General features: G+C 47.8%; 4 protein-coding genes across 4 annotated transcripts; 2 read left to right on the top strand and 2 right to left on the bottom strand.

Moving 5' to 3' along the window:
• Nucleotides 1-17: 17 nt before the first annotated feature.
• RhiXN_07859 (Melanoma-associated antigen G1) lies at nt 18-1,597 on the bottom strand (the record flags this gene model as incomplete). The annotated part of the gene is made up of 5 exons (XM_043327675.1): nt 18-574; nt 632-925; nt 981-1,166; nt 1,214-1,307; nt 1,370-1,597. 5 exons carry the CDS (start codon nt 1,595-1,597, stop codon nt 18-20), a joined length of 1,359 nt encoding a protein of 452 aa, XP_043183060.1.
• A 183-nt stretch (nt 1,598-1,780) lies between these two features.
• On the top strand, nt 1,781-4,684 carry RhiXN_07858 (Serine/threonine-protein kinase; the record flags this gene model as incomplete). Its single annotated transcript, XM_043327674.1, has 7 exons — nt 1,781-1,840; nt 1,912-2,054; nt 2,105-2,307; nt 2,358-2,482; nt 2,539-2,661; nt 2,711-2,777; nt 3,666-4,684. 7 exons carry the CDS (start codon nt 1,781-1,783, stop codon nt 4,682-4,684), a joined length of 1,740 nt encoding a protein of 579 aa, XP_043183059.1.
• Nucleotides 4,685-5,314: 630 nt separating this feature from the next.
• On the top strand, nt 5,315-7,366 carry RhiXN_07857 (F-box-like protein; the record flags this gene model as incomplete). Its single annotated transcript, XM_043327673.1, has 3 exons — nt 5,315-5,470; nt 5,524-6,151; nt 6,210-7,366. 3 exons carry the CDS (start codon nt 5,315-5,317, stop codon nt 7,364-7,366), a joined length of 1,941 nt encoding a protein of 646 aa, XP_043183058.1.
• A 255-nt stretch (nt 7,367-7,621) lies between these two features.
• On the bottom strand, nt 7,622-13,031 carry RhiXN_07856 (SAC3/GANP domain protein associated with nuclear localization of protein; the record flags this gene model as incomplete). Its single annotated transcript, XM_043327672.1, has 18 exons — nt 7,622-7,787; nt 7,841-8,030; nt 8,082-8,135; nt 8,441-8,521; nt 8,568-8,730; nt 8,783-8,927; nt 8,973-9,046; nt 9,097-9,345; nt 9,398-10,881; nt 10,975-11,082; nt 11,209-11,368; nt 11,504-12,066; nt 12,118-12,248; nt 12,311-12,432; nt 12,487-12,597; nt 12,650-12,716; nt 12,765-12,874; nt 12,924-13,031. The coding sequence occupies 18 exons, from the start codon at nt 13,029-13,031 to the stop codon at nt 7,622-7,624; spliced, it is 4,086 nt and encodes a 1,361-aa protein (XP_043183057.1).
• Nucleotides 13,032-13,224: the final 193 nt, after the last annotated feature.

Genomic DNA, 13,224 nt, shown 5'->3' with positions numbered 1-13,224 from the left:
CCATCACACGCACATTTCTAACTGGTAGGAACACCCTTCCCAGCGTCACTCAAATGCCCACCAGCCGATCGTTCTACATCCCGCATCATGGCCTCCCGCATCTTCTCTGCTCGAGCCTCCAACGCGGCCTTGTCCTTTGCTCGTTCGTTCCTCTCCGTCCTCCCAACATTAGCTTCTTCGTCTTCTTCGTCTTCATCCCCGCCCTGGGTTTGACCATTCCGTCTGAGCTGCCTAGCTGCGTCCTTGATCGCCCGTTCAACCATAAAATCGACCATGAACTCTGCCACGGCCTTTTCTCCCATTTCAGCATGTGCTCGACTACCCCATTTCCATTCTATCGCACTTCCATCGTCGTCGTCGTCCACGGCAGCAGCTTGAGATTGACGCCCTCGCTTCTTTGGCTGCTGCGTACCGGCCATGGCTAGAGTAGCGCGTGCACGCTCGAGGTACCCCAACTTGGTGAGATGTGCGAGAAACTCGGGGAATTTCATCCGACGACGGTGGTTTGAGATCGGGACGAACATCTCAGCATTCGGTGTTAGACCAAGTGGCTTAATTAATGCTCTGAGAGTGTCTATTACCGATTAGTAAGTGATGATGCTTAAAGATTTATGGAATATCCAAAACTCACTGTCTGCAACACTTCTCCCATTGACCAATATTAGTCCCAGTAGGATAGACATCACACTGTACCAGTCGCCCTCTCCCTCGCCTCCGACATCCCAACCCAGAATAGAGGTTCCAGCTCGTGAGGCGGCAGCGACCGTTTCTTCTTCATCAGGATTGACGGTCTTGTTTTTTGAATTGAGACGTTCGAGATCAAGGTCCCCAGCCGCACTAAGATCAGCATCTGGTTTATTCGCGAGTGTGACAAGGGCGGGATCGAGCGCGGAGCGAATAATATATGTTTTGGATGATGCTCCGACTGGGAATGCACGCCGTCAGAACGGCAAAAGTAATGAAATATAACCTATTCGCACCTTTATTCTTCTTCCTCCCAGTTGCAGTCCGTTCATCATCGTCTTCATCTTCGCCCTCACCCGCACCGACTTTGTCCCTTTCCGCACGTGTCATCAGCTCGACCATTTCAAGTCCAAACACCTTGCGCAAATTGTGATTTGCGCCTCGTAGGACGGCATTGAAAGTGCGACCGCCGTTTGGAAAGACTAACAAAGACTTAGAGCGCGGATACGGCATAAGAAAGTCAACCAACCGATTTTGTTAATTTGATCTCTTCTTAAACTGCCCTTGGCATGCTCAACAGAGAGTGCCAATCTGACAAGCAAAGCTATTCGGCGCTCGAGTTCCTATAGTTGATCCCCTCGTTCAGAGATAAGGTTGAATAGAGCTAGTGGTGAAATTTACTCACAGCTTCTCCTCCCTCGTCGCCTTCGCCATTCTCTCCACCCTCCTGCTCTGGCTCGTCGTCTTCGTCTTCTTCTTCGATTACTCTTCGCCTTCTCTGGGTAAGACTACCAGAGGCTTGCGGTGCTCGAGGAGCTTGTGTAGTTCTCGGCACCTGCGAAGGTCTAGGAGCCTGGGACTGAGAGGGAGCAGCCTGGCTGGATCGCTTGGCGGAGTATCTTTTGGGTGGCATCACGCGTCGTCGTTGTTGTGTTGACGCGAGTCCCTGGATAAATTAGATTACGTCATTCAGTAGCATTCGATTGGAAATGTGTGATCTTCCTTCTTGACTCGGCGATCAGCTTCAGAGGAAGCAAACTTGTTGGAAGTTTGACTGTCTGGTTGCTGTATCCGAAACAACTGCTTGAGATTTGCTATGTCTACAACTGCTGCCTTACTAGACTCGGCGCAGCTCATTGCACAAGGAGCCGAGGCTGTAGGTTCGAAAATGCCCTATCCTTTGCTCGCTTATTTTCATCTCTATCTGACATTGCGATTCCATGACAGAGAGTGTACAAAACCACGCTTGGCTCTTCTCCGGTTCTCCTAAAACATCGATTTCCTAAACAATACCGGAACAGCGCACTCGATGTTTCACTCACCAAACAACGAGTCTCGGGAGAAGCCAGGGCGTTGCTGAGGTGTTTGAGGTATGTAGTGAACTCAGGTACGACTATATGTTATACTCATCTGCGGATAGATTCGGTGTTTCGGTCCCTGGTATTCGTTTTGTTCATGCAGATACAGGTGTCTTAGGAATTGAGTGGATAGAGGGAACGAGTGTACGCAAGGTACTAGGTGGTGGGGCAGAGGGCGAAGAGGAGTTAGACGTTGCCGAAGAGGAAATAGAAGACGAAGAGGCTGAAATGGACGAATTGAAAGATGTCTACGGGCTGACGCAAGGTGAGTCTAATCCATTTACCAATTAATACAAGGTAATTGACCCAGGCTAGAGGGATTAATGACACTTATCGGCGAAGAGATAGCGAAGATGCATAAAAGTGATATTATTCATGGCGATTTAACTACATCCAACATGATGCTCCGACAAGACACAAAAAATAAAGAGACACAATTGGTGAGCGCTAGATTATATATCTGACATTCAATTTTAACCACTTTTGCATCGTATAGGTTCTTATCGACTTCGGCCTCTCGTACAATTCAGTGCTTGTTGAAGACAAGGCAGTAGATCTCTATGTACTTGAACGTGCATTTGCTTCGACGCACCCGCAGTCGGAGGGAATGTTCAGCCAGGTACGTTATTCTTTCACTTTCACTCGTAGATGAACTAACAAGGCGATAGGTTCTGGAGGCATATGGAAGAGTAAGCGGACCAGCCTGGAAAAACATAAAGAGAAGGTTAGATGATGGTAAGTGGGATCTACCAATCTCAAGTTAGAGGGCAATGACATGGTGTTTCTCCGGTAGTCCGTCTGCGTGGTCGGAAGAGAAGCATGGTTGGATAAATACATCTATAGTGGTATATTAACTGTGCAGAACGTACGAGAGATATATGTGGTAATACCCAAAATCGGAACAGAATGAAATTGACAGCCAGTGTTTGGCATTAGTACATGCAACTCCCCTCGCCAATATGGTGGAGTAATTGATCTGAAATGTACGCTTGAACTCCCGTGGACTCAGCATCACCTCCTCTTTTGAACACAGATCTAGTTTTGCCAACTTTGAGGGAGTCATGTCTTAATTGCTATTAACCTCGAGGTTGTATGTATGTATTCATTCGTCAATAAGTCAAAGTGGAACCAAGGCATTACGCAATTGTTTAACGAACTAATATGACTTACCGTTCGTCCATCGTCGCTGTAACACCACAGTATTCATGCTAATGCTAAATTTTCAAATATATAAGCAAATAACAAAGACATAGGTTTTTCCTGAAAGGATCCGAGGCACAAAGTGAGAAAGTGCATATATAGAGCCATGCATCTAAAATAATAGAATATCATCCATGAGGGCGTGTGCATTACGTCATGGGAAGTACTGGTCTTGCATCCAACCACCATCATGCCTCCTAATACTGAGCCTCCAGAGATGAAGTTCATCCCGAAGATAGATAACCGGAACCTGACTGAAAGGAGAACTCATAATAAAAAGCAGCCAATCAATAATCTACCTGAAGAATTATTGGCACGAATTTTCCTTGTCACTACACAGTCATCCATCAGGCTAAGAGGGGCTTATCAGTTTACTCTATTCCCGATATTGCGATTGTAAGATCCTTTAAACATCTACCGCAGAGGTGTTCATGTATCAAATTATTTCCCGATCGTTCCAGCAAGTTTGTAGCCAATGGATGAAGGTCGCACTTGCAAACCACGCCCTCTGGACCCATATCCATATTGTGGAGCACTTCGACGATGACAATGTTGCACTTTGGGTGTCTCGTGCAGGTCCCGATGCATTATTCGATATCGAGATCGATATGCTCGAGCCGTATTGCGGCGTCGCATTCTTTGACATCACTGATTGGCAAGAGCAAGTGTCACATATTGGAAGAATTTTCAAGTTTTTCTCTTCTGTCAAGGCTGGGCCTCAACGTTGGAGATCCTTGTCCCTTTCTGTCCTACAACCTGAGCCGATGTACAAATTTATCCAGCTTTTGAACAAACATCCTGCTCCGAACCTGAGTCACTTGTACTTGTGCTCTGAACCCGACCGGAGTGACGATGAATTTCACAAAGAAAGATGCTTGACTGATGCTCACTATTGTAAAGGGTATTCACCATCTGAACATGCCGTCCCCAATCTCCGCCATGCAGAATTCACTTACGTATCTTGGAGATATATTTTTGACCGACCAAAACCCTTGCTTAGTGGTCTAGTTAAACTCAAACTATCGGCTGGCACTGTGATCCCTGAACTAGTACTCCCAAACATTCAAATTCTCCTATTGGCAAATCCAAACCTACGATGGTTGCGCATCAACGCGGAGTTCGCATATGATTACGAATTTGATCGCCTTCCTGACGAAAAATGTCCAAAGCCTGTCCTTTTATCGTCCCTCAAATTCTTGTCACTTGAGGGAGGAGACAACATATCATTGGTGTCGGATATCCTCTCGATCATCACTGCTCCCTCACTCGATGGTCTGATGCTAGGAAGCCATGGAGTAAGCAATGATGATGAGTTTGTGTCTAAAATCTTTAATTATCTTGCAACTGGTCAACCACCTATGACCGAGAATTCTGCTATTGCTTCTATAAATAAATCAGCGTTCCGCTTCTCCGCAAACTGGATATTACAGGCTTATCCGTGAATGGCCAAATAGTAATGGATCTATTAGCTTCACTCCCATTACTTACTCATCTGGCGATTGGCTGTCATGCAGCCGAATCATATTTGGATAGTTCACCCCACACACTCCCATCCCTAAATCTATCTCGTTGAGTTGCTGGGGGGATCACCAACACTATCAAAAGATTGAGGATTTCTTGCGCCAGAGGGCGCAGAACGGTACACCCGTTGCCGTTGTTAACGTGCCCAGAAATCCAGAGCCTGAGCCAGGCTTTGAGGAAAAGTTTCCCGGAACCGTGTTAAGGACAAGGGACGATGGTGATATTTTGTTGATTGAAGGTGCTTCAGCACGCAAACTGCTATAGTCGCCTCTGTATCACTGGCCTGTCATGGGATAGAGGTACTGAGAAATAGATCACAATTGACCTAACTGTATACGCGATATTATTTTGCAGAGTTGCCTTTCTCTCAATAATTATCTCATGGTTATCGTTCACAACCCCCAGCTGACGGTGTATGCTGTCACGTGATAGTTTAACTGGCTTATAACGCCACCGGATACAAACAATCCGAGTCCTGTCTCCACTATGGCGGGACTTGCCACTTATCAAACAGCTAGTGGACAAGCCAGCATCACGAACCCAGTGCACCAATGAGTTCTCTTGCTCAGCCCGGAAGAGATATTCTGAATATTAACAATTTGCCTCCGGAGCTGTTATCCTACATATTCGTTTTTGGCGAACAAGCAGAGCGCTTTACTCGGACGAATCAAGCCACTGAGCATGTCAGGTTTCCAGATGTTGCATCGGTAAGGCTCTCCATATTTTTCAGCGTCGTTTTGATATAATTTAATTTAATTAGCAAGTGTGTCGTCACTGGAGAATTGTCGCTATCAACAACCCAGCATTGTGGACTTATGTTGTCATGAAGCGTCCCGGGGAGCGTGAAGTGGCGATGCGCTACGTTAGCCGTACTGGTCTGACTGATATCCTCGACATCGAAATCGAGATGCGGACTGAATTTTGGCACCAGGCTGAAATCTCTCCAATTGATTGGATAGCACAACGAGCACATACGTATGATTTACTCGAGACCTTGAAGACTATGGGTGCGACTCCCGACCGATGGCGAACACTATCGGTCTGGGTTAGGCAACCTGAACCTCTATTCGAAGTAGTCAGCTTCTTGCACAGCCATGCTACCCCAGTGCTCCAATGTCTCTCCCTCAGATGGGGTTCGAAAAGCATGCAAAGTCACGAAGAGAGCAGAGCAATCAACGGCATGGAAATGTCGCTACGATCTCTTGTACTTTCTGGCACCTCAGCACCCTGCCTACGTCATGTGGAGTCCACTTCTGTTCCTTGGCCATTTATTTTGGAGCGCCCTTCCCCGTTGTTTACTGGGCTAATAAGCCTGTCCCTCACTGCGGCGACTCGGCTCACTTCTGTTGCCAATTTAACTGCATTGCTCCGCGGAATCCCCGACTTGAGTCCCTTCACCAAGCTCTGAACCAGATGAGCTAAAAACTGCATATTCAAGTTTCCTAGACCGATTTTCACACACAGAATGTGTTCCCCTAATCTCACTTCGTTCATTATCCATTCAGAGCGCTTATAGTAGAGGTGATTGGATTCTTGATATTCTCAAGGCAATCCGAGCCCCCAACCTTGAAACCTTCACCTTGGCCACCGAGTTATATGCCGATTATGCCAGCGGAACAACAGATTATGAGCTCAGGCTCCTGAACTATTTATCTGGTAGCGACCTGGATGGAGACGCCAGCGAGCCCATTACTTCGACAGAAACTACATCAATTTATGCTTTACTGCATGAGCTCGATGTTTCCCGTGTTTCGTGCCAGAGTGGAGGGAGAACGATGATCACCCTATTATCTTCGTTCCCATCCATATCATCTCTCTCCATCGCCAGTCACCAAATGGATTGTTTAGGAAGGTCACCGTGGTTACTCCCCAGACTGAAAGTTTTGAGATTGAGCGGCCTTTTGTGTTCGGACCTGGGGAACGTGCTCCGTCGCCGGAATTCAGCTGGGTACCCCATTCCATTCGTAGAGCTGCAAAACTACCAATACTGGGACCAAGAAGACCGAGATATCTGGCTCAGTACTCTACCCGACGGTGTCGCTGTTACAGAATACCCGGAGTTAGAAGACATATCAGACAATGATGGAAGTGAAGCGGGCGATTGGGAGGACGAAGCCAACGACCCCTATGAATATCAACTTGGTACTGAGAGCGAATGGATGGAAGGTGCTGGAACTGATTCAAATGATAGCGACTCGATACACGAATATCCGGTGGAATATGAACAGGAGGAGTACGAACCGTCGGATGGGTATAGTGAAACCGCGGGTTATTCGGAAGATTTTTACTTTCCAGCATGCTGGGTTGATGATAATACTTTCCTGGACGACATCTATGGTTTGGATAACCCTGGGGGCCCCTATGAAGGATATCATGAAGATTTCGACCCGTTTACCACTGATGTTTACTTCGACGGGCTCTACGGTTATGATGGTCTCGGTGAATATGATGGTGGGGAATTTTCGGAAGACAGTGGAGGTTGGGACGATTATGGCGATGGCGATGGCTATGACTACGACTACGACAGTTATGACTATGGCCAGGATGATTACATTGACAGTCTGGGTGACATCTATGAAGACGCCTATGATGTTGACTTCTGAAGAGATTGGGTTGTTGTTATCGAATAGCCGGTGGGCAGTGGTGCTTTGTACTCAGCCTGTATATATCTTGAATTCGTATGTCTTAAAGATCGTTTACTGATGAATTTTCGGGGAAAGTGAGTGAGTGTATGCGGCAAAAATCGGGACTCAGGGACCTCGACTTCGAGCATTTGTATGCTGAATATGAATAACTGCAATTATGCAAAGAGAGAAAACACAATGAAAAAGAAAATAGCATGTACAAGTACTAGTACATTATAAATCGTTACTATCGCTCTCCGCCCAACGGTTCCGGGTTTTCGTCAGCAGAGCACGTAGTTTAGCAGCCCCGGAGATTTCGATGGCCGGTTCCGGGCTAGAGAACACATTTTCATCGGACGGAGTAGCGCGGGGGGATAATCGGGCCTTTTTGTTGTCACGACTGAATAAAGCCGGTTAGAACTGACGAAATTAAACAGAGTGTTTGAAACTCACACTGGACTTTCATTCTGCATGCGCTTTTTGGGACGTGCTTCAAGTGCGTTCAAGGACTCCTGTAGAGCGCTCTCAAAGACCCGCTCCGCGGCTGCCACTTCAAATCGTGGTCGGTTCCCGGATACCGACGGTGTTATAGCGATGTCAACAAGCTGGGCTACACGTTCGCAGAAAAACCGGGCTGGGAAGGCTATTTGGGGGATGTTGGTTATTTGCTGAATAGTCGTCTAAGGTAACTTACGCCGTGACGAGTGCCGCACTTGTCGTAGTGAGGTCCGGAGGACGTTCAAGTCCACTGTCTCACAAAATGAGAGGGAGGCTGCATAGGTGTCGGCTAGGTTATATAGTGCCCTGAAAGGATATAAGAACAGTGATGATATCATCGAAAAATCGAACTTGCCTATTATCATGCACAGCAGTAAAGGTGAAATCAGGCAAGGAAACCGAATGTTCAAGATGTGGTGCAGCGAGTCGTATGATTCCGGTAGTCATGATGTTGAATAATTTGAGGAATAATGATATCACATGTGCAATGTGTGTTGTACTCTCTATATGAAGCTGGAATTAGACGGGTCACTTAGAGGGGTGTTTTGTACTAACCTTCGTCATCAAAGGTAGGCAATTTGGAGAGAACACTCGAAAGCGATTGGTGCCAGACGGAGATTTGTTTTGATAGCGATTCTGAGATAGGGTTAGCGGTGGGCCAATTACCGGATGGTAGATATACCTGTCACAGACGATCGTTCGACAACTTGATGGCCATCAATGTCCAGTTCGAGCGACGCTAAAGCCGCTTGGAATACCTCTTCCACAGTTTCATCAACCAGGACCGCCACCGCGGGTTCGCCCCGGATAGAAACGTCAGCCAGGTGTGATGCAGCTTGCTTGAGCTACATCAAGACGTCAGTTGAAACGAATAAATGTCCTGGTTTAAATGCCTACCTTGCGTGTGATGATTTCTGAATGTTGAGCAACGTGGTCTGTCGACCAAAGAACGAACATAAGCGAAGGGGTATATGATGCGTGATTGGACATCGCAGAGAAGAGGCGTGCTATTCGATTTGCTTCACCGGACCATGCATCATTCCTAATAGAAATGAGTCGGTGCTTCGTATTAGCTCAATCAACGCACCATTCCTGATCATTCATGGCCGCACCCAAATGAGGTGAGCACTCAAACACAACCAGCCCAGGAGCCGATTCCTTCTGAAATGGAAATGTCAACAATTCGTTCGGGACATTTGTGTGAATCGAACCTTATGAGCCTTGGGTGTTATAGAAACGACAGATACCGTCCCATCAACCAACTGAGTAGGCCTTGCATTGAGCTTCTTCCGCAGCCATTCCGCTGAAGATTTGTTTGCCCCGCTTGTGCATAACCAAACATCCCACCCTTGTATCTCGTCAAGATTCTTGTTCTGTTGTTTTGCAACGCTGGTGACCGTATCCTTGATAATATCCAAAAACACTCCGGGAGCCCATAACCTTTCGCGTTCTGCCGCAGCCTATCTCGATGCATTTGAAAGATGCATATATGCGCGCATACAAAGAACATACCTTGGCCATGGCAGCAGCCAAGTCAGCATCATTCCTTTCCTCCCTGAAGCTAATCCGCCTTCGTTCCCGAACAAACGAAGAATCTTCATCTTCGATCTCATCCTCATCGAACAATTCCCCAACTTCTTCAGCCGCACCAGCCACACCTACTCGCCCCAATCCCATATTATCCAACACCCGCCTCCGCTTGATCCGTTTCGCAACTCGGAATTCCCAGTGCTCGAATGCCTTGGCTAGTATGAATCGATTTTGTTTCTCTTTCTGAATGGCGTGTTGAACCTCTGGAACCACAAGGATTTCGAGGATATCAGCGAATAAGAGTTCAGCTGTTGTAGAGTGGAGTGTCTCGAGCCTTAACTGTCTAAGGCGTTCTGCTTCCAAACGTGCTCGTTCTTCTGCAAGTTGATGTTGCTCCACCTCTAACCGTCGTTGTTCCTCCTCTGCCCGTCTCCTTTCCTCTTCTACTTGCTTCCTCGCCCGCTCCTCTTCGGCCTTTTTCTTGCGGATCTCTTCCTCCTTTCTCGCAGCTTCGAGTTTATCACGAAGTTTTGCTTCTCGCGCTGCTTTGGCCGCTTCTTGCTGGGCGACAAGTTTTCTCGCGGTCTCTTCCTCCGCCATTCTTGCCATTTCCTCCTCTATTGCCCTTTCCAGTTCTTCTTCCTCTTCTTCCGTCACTCCCACAGTTCCATCTTCCTCATGCTGGGTAGTACTTGTGTCATCTAAAGTGACCTCGCTCTCGACCGGAGCTGGTTTTGCGGGTGTAGGAACAGGCAACGACCCAGTCAACCCGAACTTGGGAACAAAGCTCGCTGCAAAAGGGGAAAGCTTCGACCCCGAGGGACTATCGATTTTTGCGAGTTGGGAAGCCTTGGTCGGCTCGGGTGATGGTTTCATAGGTTCAGAAGATTTGGTACCCGATGCAACAAGTGAACCAGCGCCAAAGGCTGAAGGACCTGCACTAAATGCCGATGAGCCGGCTCCGAACGCGGTGGCTCCGGCTCCAAACGCATTTGACCCCGCACCAAACGCCGAAGCGCCAGCTCCGAATGCAGAAGCCGACGATGATGAAGACGACAAACCAGCGCCGAATGGATTCGCAGTCGGGGCAGAGGTTGCTGGTTTCCCAAACGGATTCGCAGAAGGGACACCAAACGAGCTGGTCGAAGCCGTTCCAAAGGGGTTACTGGGTTTCGATTCGGGCCTACCAAAGATGTTTGGAGGTTTCGTCTCGCCAAAGACATTTACCGGTTTTCCCTCTCCAAACGTATTCCCGGCCTTTGCTTCCCCAAAAGCATTCCCCGGCTTGCCCACTGCTCCAAACCCAGCAAACACCCCGCCACCTGTAGCATTAGCAGGCGTGCCGGTCCTACTTGATTCCAGTCTGTTCAAGGCCGGTTTAGGTTGTGTATCTCCAGGTTCGATGTCAATTCGCTCGGGGAATGTGAGCTCGGGTATGTCGTCTTGTGGGAGGTCATAGCCATTTGCTGGGTTGGGTGGATGAATGATTGGATGAGATGGACGAATAAAAAGAGGAATGAGTACAGAAGGATACTAGTTTAGCGAGTAGAGGAACTTACTGGATTTCTCCCAGCTCTGATTGACGACCTGTGCCAACTCTAATCCGGCTGGACGTTTACTATCTATCAACCGGACGTTTCTTCCGACCTTGTGGAAATGCGTTGGAACTGTTTGTCCATTCGTCAGCCCTCCTTTACATTTCTTAAATAAATAGATAAAAAGGGGGAGGAGGATGAGAATAATGACAGCAAGGAAAAGGATTATAAAAAAACAGAATGAAAACGGGTACGCACATTTCATACTTCCCACCAAGCGATAAGCTTTGACCTCTGCTCCCGCTCCTTTAGGTCTTAGACGACGTACGTTGCGACCTGATGCTTCGGCGATCGCGTCCACGAGTGTCCGGACGTCCTCGGGTGTGTCGAAACCAAGTTGTTCGACCAGTTCCAGAACCTGGTTATGTTGTTAGCCCACATGCCCAGGATTAAAATGAGAAAGACGAGAAAGAAAGAAAAACACGAAGAATAAGAGATCTGCAAATGGAAACGAAGACAACAAGGAAAGAGCATATGAGGAATAACCACTCACGGTGACATCCCCCCCTCTCCGAACTTGCCAAATCTCCCACAATGCTCTCGCCCTCAACTCATCCAGCGCGCTAGCCTCAAACACCGCAGCCAACACCCATGGTACACCCGGATCCGCAATTACCCTCAAGAGCGCCAACGCAGGAAACGCAAACGTTGGCGGATAGTCGAATCGTTGTGGCTTCCACCCTTCGTCTCCTTCTACTAGTGCTGCTTCAGCCGGGTCGGGCGTAACAGGCCTCTTGAAACGGTGTACACCCTTGTTGGCTTCTGCGCGTTCTTTGGCTGCGCGTTCAGAAGGGGAGAGTAACATCCCTTCGACCTCCTTGATCAGTCGAGTGCTTTGGTCCCATAACTTGATCATGTTCCTGGTCAACGTGAAGAGCGGATGAGTCGTTACATCTATCGGAAGGCCGTGAAGGGTGGGGGGTTTGCGGATGGAGAATGCGTGCCAGTACGATTGGAGTTCTGGTTCATTTGGAGATGTGTGTGTTGGCGAGATAAAGGTTTTGGGGAGGGTGGGTGTACGGGAGTCGGTGTAGAATTGGGTCAGTGATGATAAGGCTATTCAATGATGGGTTAGCGAGCGGGAGAGAGAGTGGTCAGTGCGCGAACCATTGACAAATTGTTTTCGCTCTCCATCATGATCGAATGGTCCGTCTGGTTGTCTTTGGTCCCGAAAGACGTGCATGCTTATAGCTGCCATACGGACAATGCGTTCATGGGCCTCGATAGCTGGCGCATTCCTGTACAACCACAAGTGATCGGAGTAAGAGTAGAAGCGGGATAAGAGGGTAAATGGGCGCACCTGACGTGTTGCATGGTAAAGTCTTTAACTATTGCACGGGCTCTGTCTCGTATAAACGCCTGGTTAACAGCTGTGAATGGGTGTGTGGAGAGCAGATGGGAGAGAAGATAGTCGGTTGTTCTCTACGGTTTATCTGTTAGCCATAGCTATCAGTAGTTAAAGAAAAGAGTGCATACGAGAAGTACATCTGGTGGTCGAACATCACTTGGCAGCTCTTGTTCGTTCCCAGCTGCAGACCGGGCATAATCTTTAATAGTCAGATACCACTGTGGTACGCCATGCTCGTCCTGTACAGAGACATCAACCAGCTCCTATTCCATGATCATCAAAAAAACACACCTTTTCGAGAGAATGGATGTTATTGTATCGCAGTTTCCGCCACAGGTATTGGTACTCTGAAATCATCCTACAAGGCATCAGCAGGCGAGCTAGAAAAAGTACAATATGAACAAACCCAGGACATATCCCAACCAGATCCTTAGCCTCTTCGAGTCTCGTCTTTCCTGTGGACAAAACTCCCTGTTGTTCGGCTTCTTTCCTCTCTTGGGCCCGCAGTTGAATAAGCTACAAAACAATCAATACCATATAACAATACCATTAATCAATAGCTTACTTCGGTCAACCTAGCTTCCTCGTCTACATGTTCAACCCCCTCTTCTGCAGCTGGAGCCTTTCCAAACCGCTGAGCACGCCTTGCAAGTGCGTCGGCTCCATCGTCCATGGTCGTCGCACGTGAGCGCGTGTTGTGGGTTGTCACGTGCTTCTCGCTGGACCATATCAAAATCGTTCACACAGGTCTTTGGTGCATTTCGAGCTCCGAAGGAGAAAGGGAAGTTATAAGGTGTTATTGTTAGGATATTCTAGCTGTTCTCAAACTCGATGTTGAGTTTAGAAGACTGGTTGATGTACAATTA

This window comes from Rhizoctonia solani, chromosome 9 (assembly GCF_016906535.1).
Source record: "Rhizoctonia solani chromosome 9, complete sequence".
In the NCBI taxonomy this organism is placed as follows: domain Eukaryota; kingdom Fungi; phylum Basidiomycota; class Agaricomycetes; order Cantharellales; family Ceratobasidiaceae; genus Rhizoctonia; species Rhizoctonia solani.
Note: the sequence above shows the minus strand (reverse complement) of the source record. Positions and strands in the feature narration are given on the sequence as shown.